This window comes from Fusarium oxysporum, chromosome 5 (assembly GCF_000149955.1).
Source record: "Fusarium oxysporum f. sp. lycopersici 4287 chromosome 5, whole genome shotgun sequence".
Lineage (NCBI taxonomy): Eukaryota > Fungi > Ascomycota > Sordariomycetes > Hypocreales > Nectriaceae > Fusarium > Fusarium oxysporum.
In genome coordinates this window covers 2,964,441-2,981,750 of record NC_030990.1, presented here as the reverse complement: position 1 = coordinate 2,981,750, position 17,310 = coordinate 2,964,441, and the positions used below count along the sequence as shown (strand labels likewise).

The 17,310-nt window shown below is 49.1% G+C and overlaps 6 protein-coding genes across 9 annotated transcripts; 3 read left to right on the top strand and 3 right to left on the bottom strand.

Moving 5' to 3' along the window:
• Positions 1-45: 45 nt before the first annotated feature.
• FOXG_02034 (ubiquitin thiolesterase) lies at positions 46-2,035 on the top strand. Its single transcript, XM_018379257.1, has one exon. It carries the CDS (start codon positions 226-228, stop codon positions 1,840-1,842), a length of 1,617 nt encoding a protein of 538 aa, XP_018235288.1. The 5' UTR covers positions 46-225; the 3' UTR covers positions 1,843-2,035.
• Positions 93-3,886, bottom strand: FOXG_02033 (translation initiation factor 4E). The gene is made up of 3 exons (XM_018379256.1): positions 3,406-3,886; positions 2,554-3,354; positions 93-2,497 (listed from the first exon to the last, which is right to left on the bottom strand). The coding sequence occupies exons 1-3, from the start codon at positions 3,438-3,440 to the stop codon at positions 2,308-2,310; spliced, it is 1,026 nt and encodes a 341-aa protein (XP_018235287.1). The 5' UTR covers positions 3,441-3,886; the 3' UTR covers positions 93-2,307.
• A 1,101-nt stretch (positions 3,887-4,987) lies between these two features.
• FOXG_02032 (uncharacterized protein) lies at positions 4,988-6,280 on the top strand. Of its 2 annotated transcripts, XM_018379255.1 has the most exons (3): positions 4,988-5,103; positions 5,155-5,614; positions 5,671-6,280. In XM_018379255.1, exons 2-3 carry the CDS (start codon positions 5,315-5,317, stop codon positions 5,956-5,958), a joined length of 588 nt encoding a protein of 195 aa, XP_018235286.1. In that variant the 5' UTR covers positions 4,988-5,103; positions 5,155-5,314; the 3' UTR covers positions 5,959-6,280. The 2 variants fall into 2 exon arrangements, with proteins under 2 accessions (XP_018235286.1, XP_018235285.1); XM_018379254.1 differs by having other exon boundaries at positions 4,988-5,614.
• On the bottom strand, positions 6,197-7,963 carry FOXG_02031 (uncharacterized protein). The gene is made up of 7 exons (XM_018379253.1): positions 7,348-7,963; positions 7,210-7,296; positions 7,031-7,163; positions 6,862-6,976; positions 6,703-6,817; positions 6,515-6,643; positions 6,197-6,464 (listed from the first exon to the last, which is right to left on the bottom strand). Exons 1-7 carry the CDS (start codon positions 7,897-7,899, stop codon positions 6,321-6,323), a joined length of 1,275 nt encoding a protein of 424 aa, XP_018235284.1. The 5' UTR covers positions 7,900-7,963; the 3' UTR covers positions 6,197-6,320.
• A 1,003-nt stretch (positions 7,964-8,966) lies between these two features.
• FOXG_02030 (CMGC/CDK/CRK7 protein kinase) lies at positions 8,967-16,077 on the top strand. 2 transcript variants are annotated; one of them, XM_018379251.1, is made up of 3 exons: positions 8,967-11,607; positions 11,663-13,327; positions 13,381-16,077. In XM_018379251.1, exons 1-3 carry the CDS (start codon positions 10,532-10,534, stop codon positions 13,622-13,624), a joined length of 2,985 nt encoding a protein of 994 aa, XP_018235282.1. In that variant the 5' UTR covers positions 8,967-10,531; the 3' UTR covers positions 13,625-16,077. The 2 variants fall into 2 exon arrangements, with proteins under 2 accessions (XP_018235282.1, XP_018235283.1); XM_018379252.1 differs by having other exon boundaries at positions 11,663-16,077.
• Positions 14,005-17,085, bottom strand: FOXG_02029 (uncharacterized protein). 2 transcript variants are annotated; one of them, XM_018379250.1, is made up of 2 exons: positions 16,454-17,085; positions 14,005-16,388 (listed from the first exon to the last, which is right to left on the bottom strand). In XM_018379250.1, exon 2 carries the CDS (start codon positions 16,042-16,044, stop codon positions 14,530-14,532), a length of 1,515 nt encoding a protein of 504 aa, XP_018235281.1. In that variant the 5' UTR covers positions 16,045-16,388; positions 16,454-17,085; the 3' UTR covers positions 14,005-14,529. The 2 variants fall into 2 exon arrangements, with proteins under 2 accessions (XP_018235281.1, XP_018235280.1); XM_018379249.1 differs by having other exon boundaries at positions 14,005-17,085.
• Between the last annotated feature and the right edge of the window lie 225 nt (positions 17,086-17,310).

Sequence of the window (17,310 nt, the reverse complement as noted above, 5' to 3'; positions counted from 1 at the left end):
GACAGGGATATTCAGGTGGCCTCCACTGCCGGAGTGGGCCTGGACCTGAGCTTCAAGGCTCCACCCAATAACCACAATCGTACTTGGATCTTGAATCTTTCTTCCCTGGCATCAAGCCTCAACTACGATCACGCGAACGCGACCACGACCACGGTCGCAAAGAATCATTATATTGTAGACCCATACAGAAGCGAGCTACATTCATAAGACTCTCTGGGATTAATAATGGCCAAGCGCCAGGCCTCCGAGGCCCTCGACGATCTTGTTGGTGTTGCGTCGCCAGCTTCGAAGAGATCTCGATTGGACGACATTGATTCACCCGAACCGAACGGTGCTTCGAACGAACTCATCGATGAGTCTAATACCCATGGAAACGCGCAAGAAGACGACGCAGACGAAGAAGACGGCCAAGACCCCACTGCCACAGCACCTATAAGACAATCAGCACCTACTGACGGGTATGATGACCTTTACCTCGATACTATCGATCGCAACGTGCTCGACTTCGACTTCGAGAAGCTGTGCTCCGTTTCCCTTTCGAACATCAACGTTTACGCATGTCTTGTTTGCGGAAAGTATTTCCAAGGTCGTGGTCCGAAGTCCCACGCTTACTTTCACTCGCTTGACGAGGATCACCACGTCTATATAAACCTCGAGACTCAGCGCGTCTATGTCCTTCCTGAAGGCTACGAGGTCAAGAGTCGCGCGCTCGACGACATCAAGTACGTTTCGGATCCGCGATATAGTAAGAAGGAGGTTATCGAGATGGACCGTACACCACGTACCAGCTACACCCTTGATAGAAAAGAGTACATCCCTGGATTTGTGGGAATGAACAACATCAAGGACAACGATTATCTCAACGTCATAGTACAGGCTCTTGCGCATGTCGCGCCATTACGCAACTACCTACTTCTCGAGGACTTTTCGAACAAGACGGAGCTTGTCAAGCGATGCAGCATTCTAGTCCGCAAGATCTGGAATCCGAGGGCGTTCAAGGCTCACGTCTCTCCTCATGAACTTCTCCAGGAGATATCACTGCGCTCAAACAAGCGCTTTACCCTCACAACTCAGTCGGATCCTGTCGATTTTCTGTCCTGGTTCTTGAACAACCTCCACCTCGGGCTCGGTGGCAGCAAGACCAAACCTGGCAGCTCCATGATCCAGCGTACGTTTCAGGGTAAGATGAAGGTTGAGTCTCAGGCCATCACAGCTCGTGCCGACGCTACTGATCGACTGCGTTTCGAGGATGCGGATGTCAAGGTGGACATTGTGCGCTTCCTCCTTCTGACGCTGGACCTCCCGTCAGCGCCACTCTTTCAGGATGAGCTCGAAAAGAACATCATCCCTCAAGTTCCCCTGACAACCATTCTCACAAAATATGACGGTCAGAGGGCTCAAGAACACCACGCTCAACGCAAGCGTTACCGACTCATGCACCCTCTTCCCCCCTTTCTTGCCTTTCACGTCAAGCGCTTCTCCCAGAACAAGTTTGTTTCTGAGCGCAACCCAACAATCGTCACTTTTGACGCGCGTAATCTCGATATGTCGCCATACGTGGAGCCAAACCCCAAGGAGTGGCCCCCAGGCGAGCCCATCTGGTATGATCTGGTAGCCAATGTCATTCACGAAGCTGTTCGAGTACGAGAGGACGTTGTTGACAGCGGCGAGGAACGTAAGACGTGGAAGGTTCAGCTGAAAAATAAGGCAACGGGTGAATGGGTGGTTTGTCAAGATTTATATGTTGATAAAGTACAGAGCGAGCTGTTATATCTTGGTGAGGCATATCTCCAGATCTGGGAACGGAGGAGAGATCCCAGGGGCAAAGGCAAGGCCTCATGACGGTAAACACCACCAATAGTGAGCCTCTATCCGTGCATACACAATAGATTTTAATATCACAATTTCACGATCCAATCTTCTCGTTCCTGGAAGAGAAATCTCAGCTCCATAAGCTCGCTCTTTGAACTGTAGCTCTCGCTGAAATACGCTATGGCGAGCCGTACCCGATCATACGCAGCTAGTAATACATCGTTCATAAACAAGGTCATCACCGTGACCTCGCCCGTCGTGCCCAGCCGATGTCTCATATCTAGTTGTCCAGTCCACCTACCCTAAGCCTCATAAACACGGTATCACAGCCCCCATCCAGAAGAATTCTCCAACTCCGCCCAAAGGTGATTGTGGAAACAAAGGAACAGAACGAGCAAAAAGAACATGCCCCTCAACGCTGGCGTTTGAAGGCACTCATGATATACAATACAAAGACTACACCGAGATGGGTTTCCAAGAGCGCGCTTTAATCTCCTAAGGGTGGGACTGTTCAGCTGCCTGCTTCGAGGGCCCGCCTGTGTGGCGCTTGTCGTGGTGGTGATGTTGGCCAGCCTTTTCGCGGCGCTGCTCCTCGATGGCTGTTCGTTGTTGAATGCTGGAATCGTGGCTCTTGAATTCGATGCGAGTGCTTGCTGGAAAGTTAAGGACATGCTTCATCGTCTCGCTGTTCACCATTTAGCTAAAATCAGAGTAAGTCGATTACACGCCATTGAAACTTACCGAATCTTAATAACTCGACCACCGTCAGTGCGAGTCCAGATGCTGAGAATGTCCTCACCATTGCGAACACTCAACACAGCACCACAAACATCATCGCCAGCATCGGCAAACTGATCACCAATGAGGCTGAGAATGAGATCTTCCCAGTACCTGTCTGCTACACCCTTCTTCATCCGAACCACCCACTTTCCGCCCTTCTTGTTAACATCATCCTCCCATATTGGGCGAATGCCTTTCTTGAAAAGGTGAAAATCAGAGACAACGGGGAGTGTAGAGGGACGTTTCAGGTGACGATAGATCTCCCAGAATTCTTCCCCAGTCCGTACAGTTGCGATCTCGTGTAGCGTCTTCTCATATTCGATGAAGCCGTGTGCCTTCGAGATCGGGGGTCGGTACCAAAATGTCCATGAATCAACTAACGCATGCGAAGGATTTGCCGTGGATACCCCAGACTGGTTGTTCTCAGAAATCGCAGTCATGCCAGCTCCCTTGCCCGCATTCTTAGATGGGTCCTTCGTACCAGACTTGACTACCGCTGATGCCATGGCAGTATCGAAAGGGTTGGCTGAATTCTTCGGGGTTTTAGCCGACCCAAACGAAGCAAATGCTCCAGAGCCTAGGCCAAAGGCACTGGAGGCACCGCTCGTGGGCGACACTAGACCTCCAGGTGTGGTGTTGAAAGGGTTCGGTTTAGTCGACGAAGGAGTATCGCCACCTTGGCGCTTGGGGAATGAGGCATTGCGATTGAAGGAGTCACCACTGGACCCTTGTCCGGGTGTTGAGAGGGAAAGCTTGCCGGTGCTAACAAGGTGTTGGTGAGAACTCCATATTGTAGGTGAATGTGCAACTTACTTTGTGCGGCGGGACCAGAGGTTGCTAGTATCCATCAAGACCGAATGGGACAGGTCTGTCGACAAATCGATAGAGGGCGGGGAAGACCTGGTAAAGACGCCTTGAATAGACCAGGGAGAGAATCGGAGAAAGCGTGTGCGACGTCGATACGCTTATAGACTGCGGCTGGTAGTGTCGGTGTCGATTTAGTAGAAATAGCGGTCGATGTTCGTGATGCTGGCCGTTGGGAGTTACACTGTCTCAAGGTTGAGTGAGGGGGGTGATCAGTAGGTTCACGGCGAGATTTGTTTAAGATCGAAAGATATTGTATGATACGGTTATGGACGAATTCGTGACGTTGTGGTGTTTCACAGTGTCGTAGTACGGATTACAAAAAAGAGCTGGAGAGATTGGAACGTCAAAGATGAGGTTGTTGGATGTTTGGGAATTTTGATTTGGAAGAGTTGCAAGTGGGAAAGATAGTATCTTAGAGGTATGGAAGAATTTCTGACAGCCCACCTACTAGGTACTAACCTAACGTTACCTTGGTACTAAAAAAATCCGACAGCACAGCGGGAGGTGAGTGACAGGCCTGTGTACTTTTTATGTAGCCTCGCGGCTATCTTCATATGGTCATGTACTTAGAGTTTACTCACGATGGCCCCTGTCAGAGCGCAAGCCCTGGAAGCTAGCACCCATCTCGCTGGGAAATACTCCAGCCAGGCTGCGAAAAGCCTGTCCAACCTGCCTGACTATGCTAAACACCCATCCCCAGCCCCCAGGCCCCGTCCACATATGAAATCATGACCGATTCTACAGAGCAGTACATGCCGTGACGATCTAGGTACCTTACATTAGAGGTCGCCCCAAAAAATGACGACAGTGACCGAGTAGTCCCATGTTAATGTCAACTGAGGTAGCCTGAGAAGTTGAGGCTCATAACTACTGGTCGAGGTAGTCAGAAAAAATTGTGGAATAGTGAAATTACCTTTCCCAAGAGCCGGTTCAGAATTTCGAAAACAATATGCACAAGTGAGTAACACAATGGCGATATGTCTTTCAGTCTCATCCAAGACAACCCCCATTAATCGTTTCCTCATCACTAGCACTGATAAACCGAACTCCCGTGCCTTAATTATGAGATCTGCTGAGAACCAGGTCAAAGCCGTTTCCTTCTCGGCATAATAGTACTATGGGGTTGATTAGTGTTTTCAAAAGATCTTGGTAAATTGACTTGTGAATGGTTCCCTTGGAGCTGGCAGTGACATTCGACTCCGAACATGTGAGATAAACCAAAGAAACCAGGGTTTGATACATGCAAGACCCCTTACCCACGACTGAGGGGATGATCATGACTTGTAGGTTGGTAGCATCATGAATCTCCGATGAGTCTTGATTCGCCTATCCTGGATAGGAGACTAGAACACTGGCAGGTCAGGCATCAAGACCCTTTCAAGTACAATTTTGCGACAGGTATTAAACTTGCATTCGTCGAACAACATAGAAATCTTGTAATGCCAAACTGACATAAGCATCTAGCAGTTACCTGGAGGCTCTTATCCGACATTTCATAGTGGGTAAGGTATTTTCAGAACTCCTATCACCTGACTTCTCCCTATTGGCGTGTAAAGTAGGTAACTAGCGGTCGCAGACTACAACTCATCTCTCGGCTTATTATACTAGTAATTGCTGCATCTTTACCATTGGTCTTGCTACTATGTACGTATGAGTTCGAGTTTCATCAAAGCTGAGACCAATCGCCCCTTCTAGGCTCACCCACTCGGCCCCACTTCACAGCCCAAAAAGTTTCTTATCGTGACCTCTTATCACATTGCTCCAGGAAAAAAATATTCCTGGACTTAGGTCGACAACACTCAAACCTTGCGGTACCGAGGACACATCTCAAGCGCACACCTCCACCACTATCGCAATGGGTGTCACACGAACAAAGACCATCAAAAACAAGCACGCCGCTGCTCCTGGTGCTGCAAAAACTTCCAAGCGCTCCGCCACCGATGGCATTGCTAAGTCCAAGAAGCCAAAGGGCCCCACGCTGAGCAAGCAGGTCAAAGACAAGGGTCGCGAGGCACTTCTGCAAAAGTTCAAGAACCCTAAGAAGAAGAAGTATACGGACCAACAGCTGGGTATTCCTGAGCTCAACACAGTCACGCCTGTGGGTGTTATCAAACCTCGCGGCAAGAAGAAAGGCAAGGTTTTTGCTGATGATCAGGTAAGAAGCTATGGTCCCTAACGCGCTTGCGTATTTCTAACCTGCTATCCCTCTAGGAAAGTATGAGTACTATCATGGCGCTCGTCCAGGCGGAGAAGGACGGCCAGATTGAGTCCAAGATGATCAAACAGCGTCAGATGGAAGAAATTCGCGAAGCGCGCAAGGCCGAGGCCGAGAAGAAAGAACAAGAAAAGCAGTCGAAACTTGAGGATACCAAAGACTCTCTCCGAAAGAGGAGAAAGCGCAAGAGTACAGGTGACGCAGAGGACAACATCAAGGAGTTCACCACGAGCGGTAGCAAGGGGACAAAATCAAAGGGCAAGAAGCGAGTATCGTTCGCCTAAGCCCTCGACCGATGATATGGCAAAAGTTTTCGGAGTTTTTGCATTGTTTGGCGCATGGAGTTTGATAGATAGGCTGAGGTCATACCATGATTTCTGGTGGTTTCTGGAGATTCAGCGGTATAAAAGCACGAGACTGTATTCGAACCACGGTTGTTCCTTCGGATGCAGATCTACTCAATTAGATGGAATGATCGGATTCATTTTGAGCTTTGAGCTTTGAGCATTCTGTGTCAAATCTATGATCTATAAACGCGCTTCTATAAATGTCTATACTGTGCTAATCTACTTGTGGTCATCGACTGCGTCGAGGGGCCCTTCTTAGAGTTCTTTGGAATGGGTTGACTTTGTGTCAAGTCGGTTGCTTAGTCTTCCACAATGACCAGCTTGCGTCGCATGGGGATGTAGCCATGTCCGTCGGCTAAATGATCATTGTTGTTGGGGTTGACGAGAGGCCTGAGATCATTGAGATCAGTCTTGAAAGCAAGATGGTTTAAGAAGTTGGCAACCTATAAATATTAGTTTTGATGTCTTACGATTATCACTAATAAGAACTTACAGGTTTTGTAAACCAACGATCGCCCGAGGTTTCAAACCAGCACAGATGTCCTCCCAGGCTAGAGGTGAGAAGGACAGTGTTGGGATTCTGTTTGAATTCTTCATAGGGAATAGCTTCCTTAACAGCAATCTTGGAACGGTTAGGAATGGTTGATAAGTTACAATAGAGCAGAAAACCGGAGTCCTTACCGGATCATCAGTTGAGTGGACAGCCAGGAAAGGAATCTCAATGGAAAGAATGGAATCCACCGATGAAGCATCGCGGTAGTATGCACTCTCCGTCGGATACCCCCAAGAAGGACATCTGGCAAAGTCAATTTTTAGTCAGAATAGAGGGAAGCGACTCACTGGATGAGGCGATCAAACTCATAGAGATACGTGATGTTCATCACGGCCTCGACATCGATTTTGCTGTACTTTTCCAACTCAGTTCTATGTGTGGCAGCGAGTTCCTTCAAAGCACCTTGATAACATCAGCAAGCGTTTTAATAAACTACGTATGAATATGTCGACTCACTCCCCATGACTCGAAGATAAACTTCTTTGCCCATGTAGCTGTTCTGTAGGATCTTGCTGGAAACTTCTAGATTGAATGGGTTGCTGCATACAACTGCTCCTTTGAGGACACAGTTGGGACCCTCCTCGCCACAGTAGTTTGTGTTAGACTGAGCCAAGATTCGGGGAAGTAATACTTATATAGTTTGTGAGCATGTTCGCTCCGAGAGAGAACCCTAGGCCGAACAAAGGTCGGTTAGGGAAAGTTTTCTGTAACCATTTTATTGTCTTGGATGAATATTAGTGGGATGTTCTCCTTGAAGCACGAGTATCCTTTACCTGACGAATATCCCATGTCGCTCGAGCGTTGTACAAGACACCACTGGTGATCTTGCTGCGCGCACAACCTCGCGAGTTAACAACGCAGACTTCCCAGCCGCCCTCGCCAATCAATGGCGCAATAGTATGTCGAAGGTAGATCTCGTGAGAACCACCTGAAAGACCATGCAGAACAACAAGCATGGGCTTGTGGTCGTCTGACCCGATATGCTCAAACTCTTCCGGAGTGAAGTATGCTGTTCGTCGAGACAATGAAGGGTCCTCAGGGGCCTCAAAAGGCTCAACAGCAAAGTCCACAGCGAACGTTCCATGGTAGATCTTGTGGTCAGCGTCAAAAATCTTGCGCTTATAGTAAATCTTGGGTCCAGCAGGCTTGGTCGCTGTCCACATCGTCTGCAGGTGGCCATTGAAGAGCAGTGGGTTCAGTCGGCATGGCGGTGTTGCCTTTTCGCAGATGGATAAGAGATCGGTGACATTGCCATCTTTCTCTTGCACCTTTCGTGGTGAAGGCGCATGAGTGAAGTTGAGTTCTGCGTGTCCAAGCCACTCCATGATGAGATCCGTACAAGCCGTGACCGACGTATGTGAACCACTTTCAGACCCACGTGAAGAGAAGAGAAGAATCGAGCACAAGCAAAGATGGATACAGCTGAAAGGGGGTGAGGGTAGGGACGTATTAATAGATTTTTGGCATTTATCAACCAGCAAATTGCCCCTCCATCCTCCAACGACAAAACGGAACGACTTCCATGCCCTGGCTAGGTAGCCTGGTTCTAGTTGATCTTACGGTGGATACACCCGTTCCGGTGGCCGAAACAACCATCGCTGGCATGGATAGATCTGTACCTGCTATCATTTATACTTTTGTTTGTATCTAACTTAGAGATCTTTCAGGTTACTAACTAAAAATTCCAGTTAAGGGTTTAAGTATCTAAATCTCGCGTGCTACAAGTGCAATTACTATTTCACCCATAAATGTTATAATATCGGTCTAATTCCCGCCTTACTCTAGATGACCTTACGGAATGGTCTTTGTTGAAGACTTTTACTTTAGATCAGGTCTGGTGCAGCGTTGGTCTCGTCCATCTGAGACTTGCATTTTAACTTCTTACCTGGCGCTCGGCAAGTGGGGCCACAATGACCAAAGAACCGAGGCACGATTTTAGGCGATTTCATAAGCAATGAGCCTCCTAAAATGTACCTTGGCGCAGCTGCAGGGTACAACTGACAGTGATTATCCGTACCAATGTTGGATATTGATGCATGTACGATAAACCGATGCAAACATTGAGACTGGAAACGGGGTTACATTGAAAGAAACAAAGCTCAATCTCTTCCTAATTATTTTATCCTTCTCTATGTGCTGTTATATATAACTTAGGTATATGGTCCTATCACGAGTCTCCATGCAGTTAGAGATGTCATATGTTCAGCGCATCCAGATACTACGGTAATGCTCTTTAAGACATATTCTCAATATTCTCCAATCCACCATTCGGTTGGTGGTTCAGCTTCTTTCCAGGTTGTGATACCAAGGTAAGGCCACGTGCATCTGTGTTTTCACGTGACTAAGACGCTTGCTCTTCCCGGCACTCTGGAATTTCCCACAACAAGGATTCAACCATCAACCTACACCCAGTCACAATCGCCAGAAGATGGCCAACTGGCTGCTGTTCTGATACTGTGATAATAGACGACACCTGGATGATGGTCTCAAAATGGCTTGCAATTTCCATTTGGCCAGGCTGACCACGAAATGAAATGACCCGTCTATCGACCGAGCGCACTATATAGTGCTCCCATCCCCTTCCGACAATCCGAACCACCATAAGCACACCCTTCAACCTCATCACCATTCCGTACGCCTTGTTTTGATGAACCAGCAGCTATATGCAACTTGCTCTAACGCATTCGAAAACCTCCACGTGTACTGGAACTTCATTCATAAAACCGAAGCTCTGGAAGTCCCGCTCCTACTTCAGTATGGTCTGCTAAGATGCAGGCTAAAATTATCACAGCCTTATCCATCTTGCACCAGGTTTTGGTTCTCCTGCATGGTTTTGCTTCGGTTGCTGCGATCTGCTTCGTGCGCTGAAGCCTTTTAACACTCGGTTCTCCATAACATTGGTCCTCATTGTCGCAGGCATAGGAAAACTCTGCCTTGCAGTCCATACAACCAAACAATGTTACGCACTGATTCGGGCATCACTTAACTGGCTGAAGGGGTAATTCATCACATGCTTCAATTCTGATTTTTTTTACCATGAATGCAGCACTGGGTGCTGATATGGTCTTGGATGACCTCCGAGTCGAGTCGTCTGATAAGGGTCGATAATCTATGGCAGCATGACTCTGTTATCAGAATTTGGCAGGCTTTCTGGCTCTTGTTTCTTGTTCGAGAGCATGAATCGCTATCTCAGGCGCAGCAGGTGGATTTTGCGTCACCATGATGTGTCTTCACGCTCGAAGTACTGGATGGCTTGGCTGGACGAGCATTGACGTGTTAAGAGGAAGTCACAGTCGTGATTTGGACTGTCGTAAATTATCCACATGGATTCGTATGTAGTTCTTTTGCTCTTTTGAGAGCAGCGATACGATGAGATCATGCTGTCTCTTACTTGGTGGAACCATTGGGGGTTAACCCAAGCGATCCAACCATCAACAGCTAACACCAAGGCGCTTGATATTTGCAAACATCTCCGGACGGACGCTGCACAATAGCCAGTGCATGGGCGAAAGCATGACGCCCAAAGAGCTGGAAGAGCGTGCAAGTGCATGTACTCGGGAAATTCATCAAGCTCGTCAAGAGCTAGAGATATCTGCCCATTTCGATCATTTCTGTGCCTATCACCAGCTTTCGGTGCTTTAGGACATGAGTTTACTCGGGGCGAGCTTGAACTACCGACAGATCCTGGCAAGGCAACTCTAACCCAAAACTCACATTACCCCAATCGTTGGCTTCATTCTTCCTTTCTTTTTGCGTCAATCGCGCTGATTTTGCAGATGACAAAAATTCCCCGACCTGCATTGGGCCAAAAAGCCTACATCTTAAATTCCCCGCGACCGCACGGGGCCACCGATAGTTAGCGGGTCACCACGTCAAGGCTCAAGGTACCTGGTCATTCCCATCGGTTAAGGTGCGGCCCCTAAGTAACCACTGAAAACTCGACGCCCAGCTGCACTCATGGAGAACGTATCCAAACCTCCACGTCGACGTCGACATGCTGCCATGAGAGACGAGCGAGAACTTAATGACCAAGGAGAACGGGCTCGACATGAGCGAGGAATGAAGCCCTCACAGAGATCAAGGTCTCCCCGTCAAGTTCGCGATTCTCGCCACGATTCCGACGCACGCCGCAACCGCCCACCCATAAGACCAGATTCTCATTCATCTCGCCGTCGTCGCCATTCGCACGATCGTAGTCGTGATCGCGCTTCTCGTCTATCGCCCGAACCATCACGTCGAGGACCAGAAGTCGAAGATCTTATTCCGCGTTATCGAGAACGCCATCGCGAAATCGAGGAGAAGCCTCCGCGGCGAAGCCAGAGCCGAAGTCCAGGCCACGACTATATCAGCAGGGCATCGCCCTCGGCAGCCAAACGACATCGAAGTCGGAGCCCTTCTTTAACCATTTCCAATCGAAAGAGATCCAGAAGAAACAGGAGCCCAAGGCCAAGGACAAGGGACATCAGCCTAGAGTCTCCATCTAGGAAGCACGCCAGGCACTCCTCACGCGACCGACGTAAAACATCGCCTCGCCAACAAGCACGATCTTCTAGATCCCCCACACGTTCACGACCTAGATCCCCAGCAAAGTCGGACTCGGGTTCGCGACGGGCAGACCGAGAGGCTCAGTCCCAATTAGAACGACCTCAACCACGGTCACGAAGCCGATCGCTTACATCAGAGCACCACTTGGCTTCATCCCGAAGAGCTCGTGCATCATCTCGCGAGGATCAACGGACGTCAGGTCTTGAGCGGATTTCCTCGCGGCGACAGCTTCCACCACGATCACCTCAAGCAAGTAGGGAACGGAGATCTCGAGAAGGGTCGCCCGGCTGGCGTCATTCTTCGAGGTCCGATATCGACGAAGATATGACCTCCAGAAGCAATCCTCGAGGAGGCTATAACCCGAAGTATCACCAAAAATCACATATCAGTAACGATCAGTATTCCCCATCACCCCAACACGCTTCGTACCATAACTCGCCTTCACGATCACCCTACGGGCCATCACGTGGTGGATGGAATGGTCATCAGTAAGTAGACCCTGGCAATAAGCACAAATATAATCGTCTATTGACGCCATTCTAGGTCCTACCCACCTCAGTATCCTCAAGGGAGTAGTCACGGTCCCCCAAGTGGCCCTTCTAGCCATTATCATTCCAATACTACACGGTCACCGCCATACGCCGCTCCGACAGGCCCGATGCAGCAGTACCCTCAGGGGGGGAGCTACCGCGGTGGCTACAGAGGTGGCGGTTTTCGAGGTCGTGGGAGAGGCGGCTTCAAGAATTCTCATTGGAACTCAGGCCCTCCTTCAAGAGGACACCACGATGATTTAGGCAATGAACGCTTCAGCAATGTGGACGACCACGGAAATACAGGTTCTGAGCCTATGGATGTTCAGGAAGAAGTGTTTCAGTCTCACGATAAATTGGGCGAAGACACCAGCCAGAGTGTTCAGGACAGAGCAGGCCCATTGACTACCCCCAACAGACCACCCCCATCTGGTCCAGGAGGTTCATCTGGTAGCAAGTTCAGTTTTGCCTTCAAACCTTCATCAAAGCCAGCGGTCACTGCGCCAAAGCCCGAGATATCACAAAAGTTGAATGCGGCTCCTCGGCGGGAACCTCAGCCGGAGAATCGAGACAGAGATCGAGCCCGAGATCAAGAGCGCGAACCTCCCCGAAGTGCACCGACAGAGCCAGCTTCCTCTCGACCACGCCACGAGCGTCGCCATCCTCCCGAAGGCCCTAGAGTTGCGCCCCGTATGCGTAAGGTGATGAAAATCATGAAACGACCGAAGCCAAGACCGACTCTCCCAGCTGATCTGGTGGACTCGGAATCTGTCTTCTTCAGAAAACCTGGAAACGAATCAGTCGTTGGCTCCGGTACTTATGGCAAGGTTTTCAAAGGCCTGAATGTTTACACAAAGGGAATGGTCGCCCTCAAACGAATTCGAATGGAAGGCGAGCGTGATGGTTTTCCTGTCACAGCTATCCGAGAAATCAAGCTTCTTCAATCTCTCAGACATGTCAATATCGTCAATCTTCAGGAGGTTATGGTCGAAAAGAATGATTGTTTTATGGTGTTTGAGTACCTGTCGCATGACCTCACAGGACTGCTGAATCACCCTACATTCAAACTGGAGACGGCTCAAAAGAAAGACCTCGCTAAACAGATGTTCGAGGGCTTGGATTATCTCCATACGCGAGGGGTACTCCATCGCGATATCAAGGCCGCAAATATACTCGTCAGTAACGAGGGAGTCCTCAAGATTGCTGATTTTGGCCTCGCTCGATTCTACGCCAAGCGTCACCAGCTGGACTACACCAACCGAGTCATCACCATCTGGTATCGCTCACCAGAGCTATTACTTGGCGAGACTAAGTACACTGCTGCTGTTGATGTCTGGAGTGCAGCATGCGTCATGGTTGAGATTTTTGATCGGAATGCCATCTTCCCAGGTGACGGAACCGAGCTTAGCCAACTGGAAAAGATCTACAACGTGATGGGCACGCCGAACTTGAAAGACTGGCCCAATCTCATTGATATGGCTTGGTTTGAACTTTTGCGCCCAACTGTGAAGAGAAGGAATGTCTTCGCAGAGAAGTACCGTGATAAGATGTCACCAGCCGCCTTCGACCTGCTCTCCGCCATGTTCCATTACGACCCTGCAAAAAGACCCAGCGCTGCACAGGTACTCCAACATGCATACTTTACGGAAGAAGCACCAGCAGCCCGCCAGGCTACAGAGTAAGTTGATCAAGCTTGTATATGACAAGCATCACTCACTAACCAATCCGTAGACTCGCAACACATAATGACTGGCATGAATTCGAGTCTAAAGCCCTGAGGAAGGAAAACGATCGACGCGAGAGAGAAGCTAAAAAGCTGGCTAAAGAGAATGCCGGCCGGGACAAAGAGAAAGATAAGAAACGTATTAATGAAGGGACCGACCAGCGCGACACAAAGCGGTTACAGGTTGGCAAGAATGGTGGAAACAAGCCCACGCCGGCAGTCGCACCACCGAATTCGACCTCTGAAGCGTAATATTCATGACACCTTGATCTATAACTCGAAACGATTACTCCTCGGCTTCACACCTGGTACTTTCGAACATAGACGGCATTACGCCATCTGCAGGAGACTTCTAGGCAATCTGACGTTTCCCATTCTCTTGTTGGGCGTCTCCCTACAGGCCAAGGCGACCAAATCAGTGGACTGGCGTTTTTGTTTTTATATGTCATCCTTCGTTTCTTTTGAGTCTCAGTGGCTTCATAACTTATCATGTTGGAACCTGAAGCATGCATAATGCATGGGCGCTGGCATGGGTTTCTGATTTTTTCGCCGGCTCCATGGCCTTGTTTTTTGCATCCTGCCTATTGGCGCAGGATGGGCAGTGGTCACAGAGGGGGGACAGAATTTCCTTTTTGACGAAGGCATGGCAAAGTATTGTTGCTATATAGAAATGACCAAGACAGTGAATCAAAGACAAAGGGCGAAAATTAGACAGCGAAAGCCCATTAATGTGTATTAAGCCATCCTCAGGGAAGACAATCACCGCCAGCTAAGTGCATCATTGAGGTCTAATTTATATGCGACAAGTCCTAAGACTCCTCATGCCAGTCAACGGTATTGTAGCTTACCTACTATCTTGGATTGTCATTGAGGAAGTCCTATCGTACAAATGTTATCTTGCTGCTGTTGCCGACCCTTTTTTGGAGTTTCAATAGGCAACTCGATCTGAGAAAACCATACGATCTCAAACTTTTGACTTCTCTGTATCTGTCCCATCCCTAATCATATCATTATTGGTTTCGTGAAATCGTGAGTAATTCGTTACATCATTGCTGGACGTTGAATCTTGGGTGGATACCCAACCCAACTGCCCTTTTTAAGTATGCGGATATGTCTTTAAGCAAGAGTGCTGTGTTCCTCTTGTTTGAGCTTCTTCGTTACTGATACGCCGCCGTCTCGACACCTTTTCCTTTGATATCTCGAGTTTTCAGAAGCTCACGTAGACTACCCTCCGCACGGCCCTTAGTCGTTGGCAAAGTATCAGACGAACGCCAACTCATCCAACCACTAAGCGTGGACATCAAATTGCTCCTTTGGTTAGATGTCTCGATTGCAGATATAGAGCCATGGACAACCGGCTGATCAAGTCCTTCTGTGGCTGCGAGACACTTCTTTGGTAAACCAGGAGGATGGTCTTTGTTTGTTACCTCAGGTGCTGTTCGGATTTCGAGTTGGCTGCTTGATGTTTGAGGTAAGGCAGGCTCACTGACAAGACCAGCAGCCGTGGGTCGACTCGATTCCAAATCATTGAGGTGCATGCTCAGCCGATTGCCATCAATAAGGGCCAATGAACCAGACCGTTTTTGACGAGGTGACCGTTGTCTGACATCCTCCTCTTCCAGAAACACGTTCTCGCTGGCTCCTCCTTCAGACGAGACCGATGATCCGTGTTTGCTGGACCCTTTTTGTGCGGCTCTGCCGCGAACGTCCTCGGCAATCTCTGCAGCGGACTTCTTCTTTGATTTATCCTCATCCGATGATCTACTCGATGACATTATGGTCTCCAATGTTCCCATGGCTCTGCTGTTCCTCCTCACGCCCATCGGTCGTTTTCTAGATCGGTTGATGTTCCTCTCATCATCGGATGACACAGCTTGAAGAGTGGGTCCCTGAGCCTCCTGGCTCTCGACAGCTGGAGCCATAAAAGACGAGCCTGAGCCATGGGGGGCATAATGAACTTCATACTGGTTGCTAAGAGAGTATCGTGATTTAGCACAGATCTCTGCGATACGGTCCAGATCAGCATTTATATCAGTACCGCCACTCTGGTCTTCTAGATTGGCCATAAAGCTTTTGAAGCGGAAGGCTTCGACAGATGGAAGTTTTGGCTCCTCTGGTTCATTCTCGAGTCGTTTCTTTGTTCGGTTTCTCGCCATTGTACCCGTGATTCCATTCCGGACCGAGGCAGAACCTGTACCAAAAGGCAGTACTCGTCGTACGAAAGCTGAAGGGCCGCTACTCTCTGATAGTGCTGAGCGGTGCCCTCGACCGTTGACAACAATGACTCCTCTGTCCGCAGGATGTGCTGGTACAGGGGCGTAGTAACTTCGCACGATCACAGGCTGCGAATAGGTACTGCTCTGGGCACCAGTAGACTGTGCGTATCGATGACGAGTGGGAAAATTGGAATTCAACTCTCGAAGAGCTGACGTTCGATGCTCAGCAGTGGAATTGTCAACAGGAATAGGCTTTCCCTCTGCAGTTGAGGGCACCAGGCTCGTCGATGAGGCGTTCGTCTGGAATAGGGGTGGGAAGGAGAATTGAAGAGAGTGTGGACGTGGTTTGCTGAGGGCCAGTGTTGATGAGGTCGACGTGGAGGCGTGATGTCGAGATGGTTTGTGTTGATGGATTTGGGGCGGCTGGGGGGGCTCCTCTGGAGAAGGGGATCGCATGATGGAGAATTGGGACCTGACTCCGTATATATATATATATATATATAGTATGAGAGAGAGTGTGTGTGTTGTGCTTGTCTTTGTATACAAGTATAGGAGTTGGAGGCGATAGAGCGAGGTGTTGATTCGGGTCAAGCGCAAATGTCACCCCAGGTGTGCACCAATTGGGGCGGGCATTGGATGCTCCGAAGCGGCAGGACGATAAGGTACTATACTCGAGCTTTGCATATGGGCTTGTAGCTAGTATCTGTACAGACGTGTACACTTGAGGGTGGCAAGCGAACGCTGAAATGGGGAAGCTGTTGGGATGATGATTGTCGTGGTCAACAGTCGGTCTAGGATACCTATGCAAGGTGTCCCGGGGATTAGCTGCAAAGGCAGCGGTAAAGAAGCAAGTGTAGAAAACTACCTTTGGACTAGCTCCTAGGCTGGTAGTGTGTAGCAAGGTACATATGTCAGGAAAGATGTGCTCCGAACAATTTGGCGCATCAACCCCAGAGGCTATGTGAATTGGCCAGCTAGAACAATGAATGGCGAGTGATGGGAGCCAGCAAGGCAAGAAAACGTAAAACCATGAAGTCTGGTTTGATTTTGTCTTGTCTTGCCTCGTCTTGTCTTGGCTGACGGTCGAGCCGTTGATGCAATACGCGGTGCAGTGGGTCGATGGATGGGGATGCAGGAGATGCGACAGTAGCAAAAAGCACAGTATGGCACTCTTCGGCTACAAATACGGCGTGGTAAGACAAGGAAGGGGTTTAGTTTGTTCTTGGTGGAGATGTGGGATGAGAGTTGATAGATGATGAGATTGCAGGAAGAGGAGAGGAGAGGTAATAAGTCAGGTAGAGAGCCTGTCCAGTTGGTACCTCCAATGTTGAGGAGAATGGAATGCTGGCTGTACAGTCAGGCAGGCCTCTAACTTGAAGCTACCTTACTTCGCAACACTGTATCTAAGAGAGCAAGCTGCAAGAGCAATAGGTGACTTAGAAAATAAAGGAAAGAAGAGGGGATCTTTTCTCTCACATGCGTTTCGTTGCTTTTCCCTCCAGGTCCATTGATATTGATTCTTGAGGCTTATAGGAAGTAGCAAAGCCAATCAGGACAACCCAAATTTGGCCCTTATGCATGAGTGTCGTGGCTGTCGATAATTAGGCACTCAGTGAAAGGATCAAGCTCGTCTCGGGCGACGTCCCCGCATTGTCTCTCATTGGCTTGCATCTATTATGTAGCTCTCGGCAACATATCCCTATTTACCCTGAACCACCTCGA

Coding starts and splice junctions, on each gene's coding strand:
- FOXG_02030 (XM_018379251.1), top strand. CDS start 10,532: ATGGAGAACGTATCCAAACCTCCACGTCGACGTCGACATGCTGCCATG. Junction 11,608..11,662: donor GGTGGATGGAATGGTCATCA/GTAAGTAGACCC, acceptor ACGCCATTCTAG/GTCCTACCCACCTCAGTATC. Junction 13,328..13,380: donor GCAGCCCGCCAGGCTACAGA/GTAAGTTGATCA, acceptor ACCAATCCGTAG/ACTCGCAACACATAATGACT.
- FOXG_02032 (XM_018379255.1), top strand. CDS start 5,315: ATGGGTGTCACACGAACAAAGACCATCAAAAACAAGCACGCCGCTGCT. Junction 5,615..5,670: donor AGGTTTTTGCTGATGATCAG/GTAAGAAGCTAT, acceptor CTATCCCTCTAG/GAAAGTATGAGTACTATCAT.
- FOXG_02034 (XM_018379257.1), top strand. CDS start 226: ATGGCCAAGCGCCAGGCCTCCGAGGCCCTCGACGATCTTGTTGGTGTT.
- FOXG_02029 (XM_018379249.1), bottom strand. CDS start 16,044: ATGCGATCCCCTTCTCCAGAGGAGCCCCCCCAGCCGCCCCAAATCCAT.
- FOXG_02033 (XM_018379256.1), bottom strand. CDS start 3,440: ATGGATACTAGCAACCTCTGGTCCCGCCGCACAAA. Junction 3,355..3,405: donor CTCTGGTCCCGCCGCACAAA/GTAAGTTGCACA, acceptor ACACCTTGTTAG/CACCGGCAAGCTTTCCCTCT. Junction 2,498..2,553: donor GGTCGAGTTATTAAGATTCG/GTAAGTTTCAAT, acceptor AATGGTGAACAG/CGAGACGATGAAGCATGTCC.
- FOXG_02031 (XM_018379253.1), bottom strand. CDS start 7,899: ATGGAGTGGCTTGGACACGCAGAACTCAACTTCACTCATGCGCCTTCA. Junction 7,297..7,347: donor CGACATGGGATATTCGTCAG/GTAAAGGATACT, acceptor TATTCATCCAAG/ACAATAAAATGGTTACAGAA. Junction 6,977..7,030: donor TTATCTTCGAGTCATGGGGA/GTGAGTCGACAT, acceptor GATGTTATCAAG/GTGCTTTGAAGGAACTCGCT.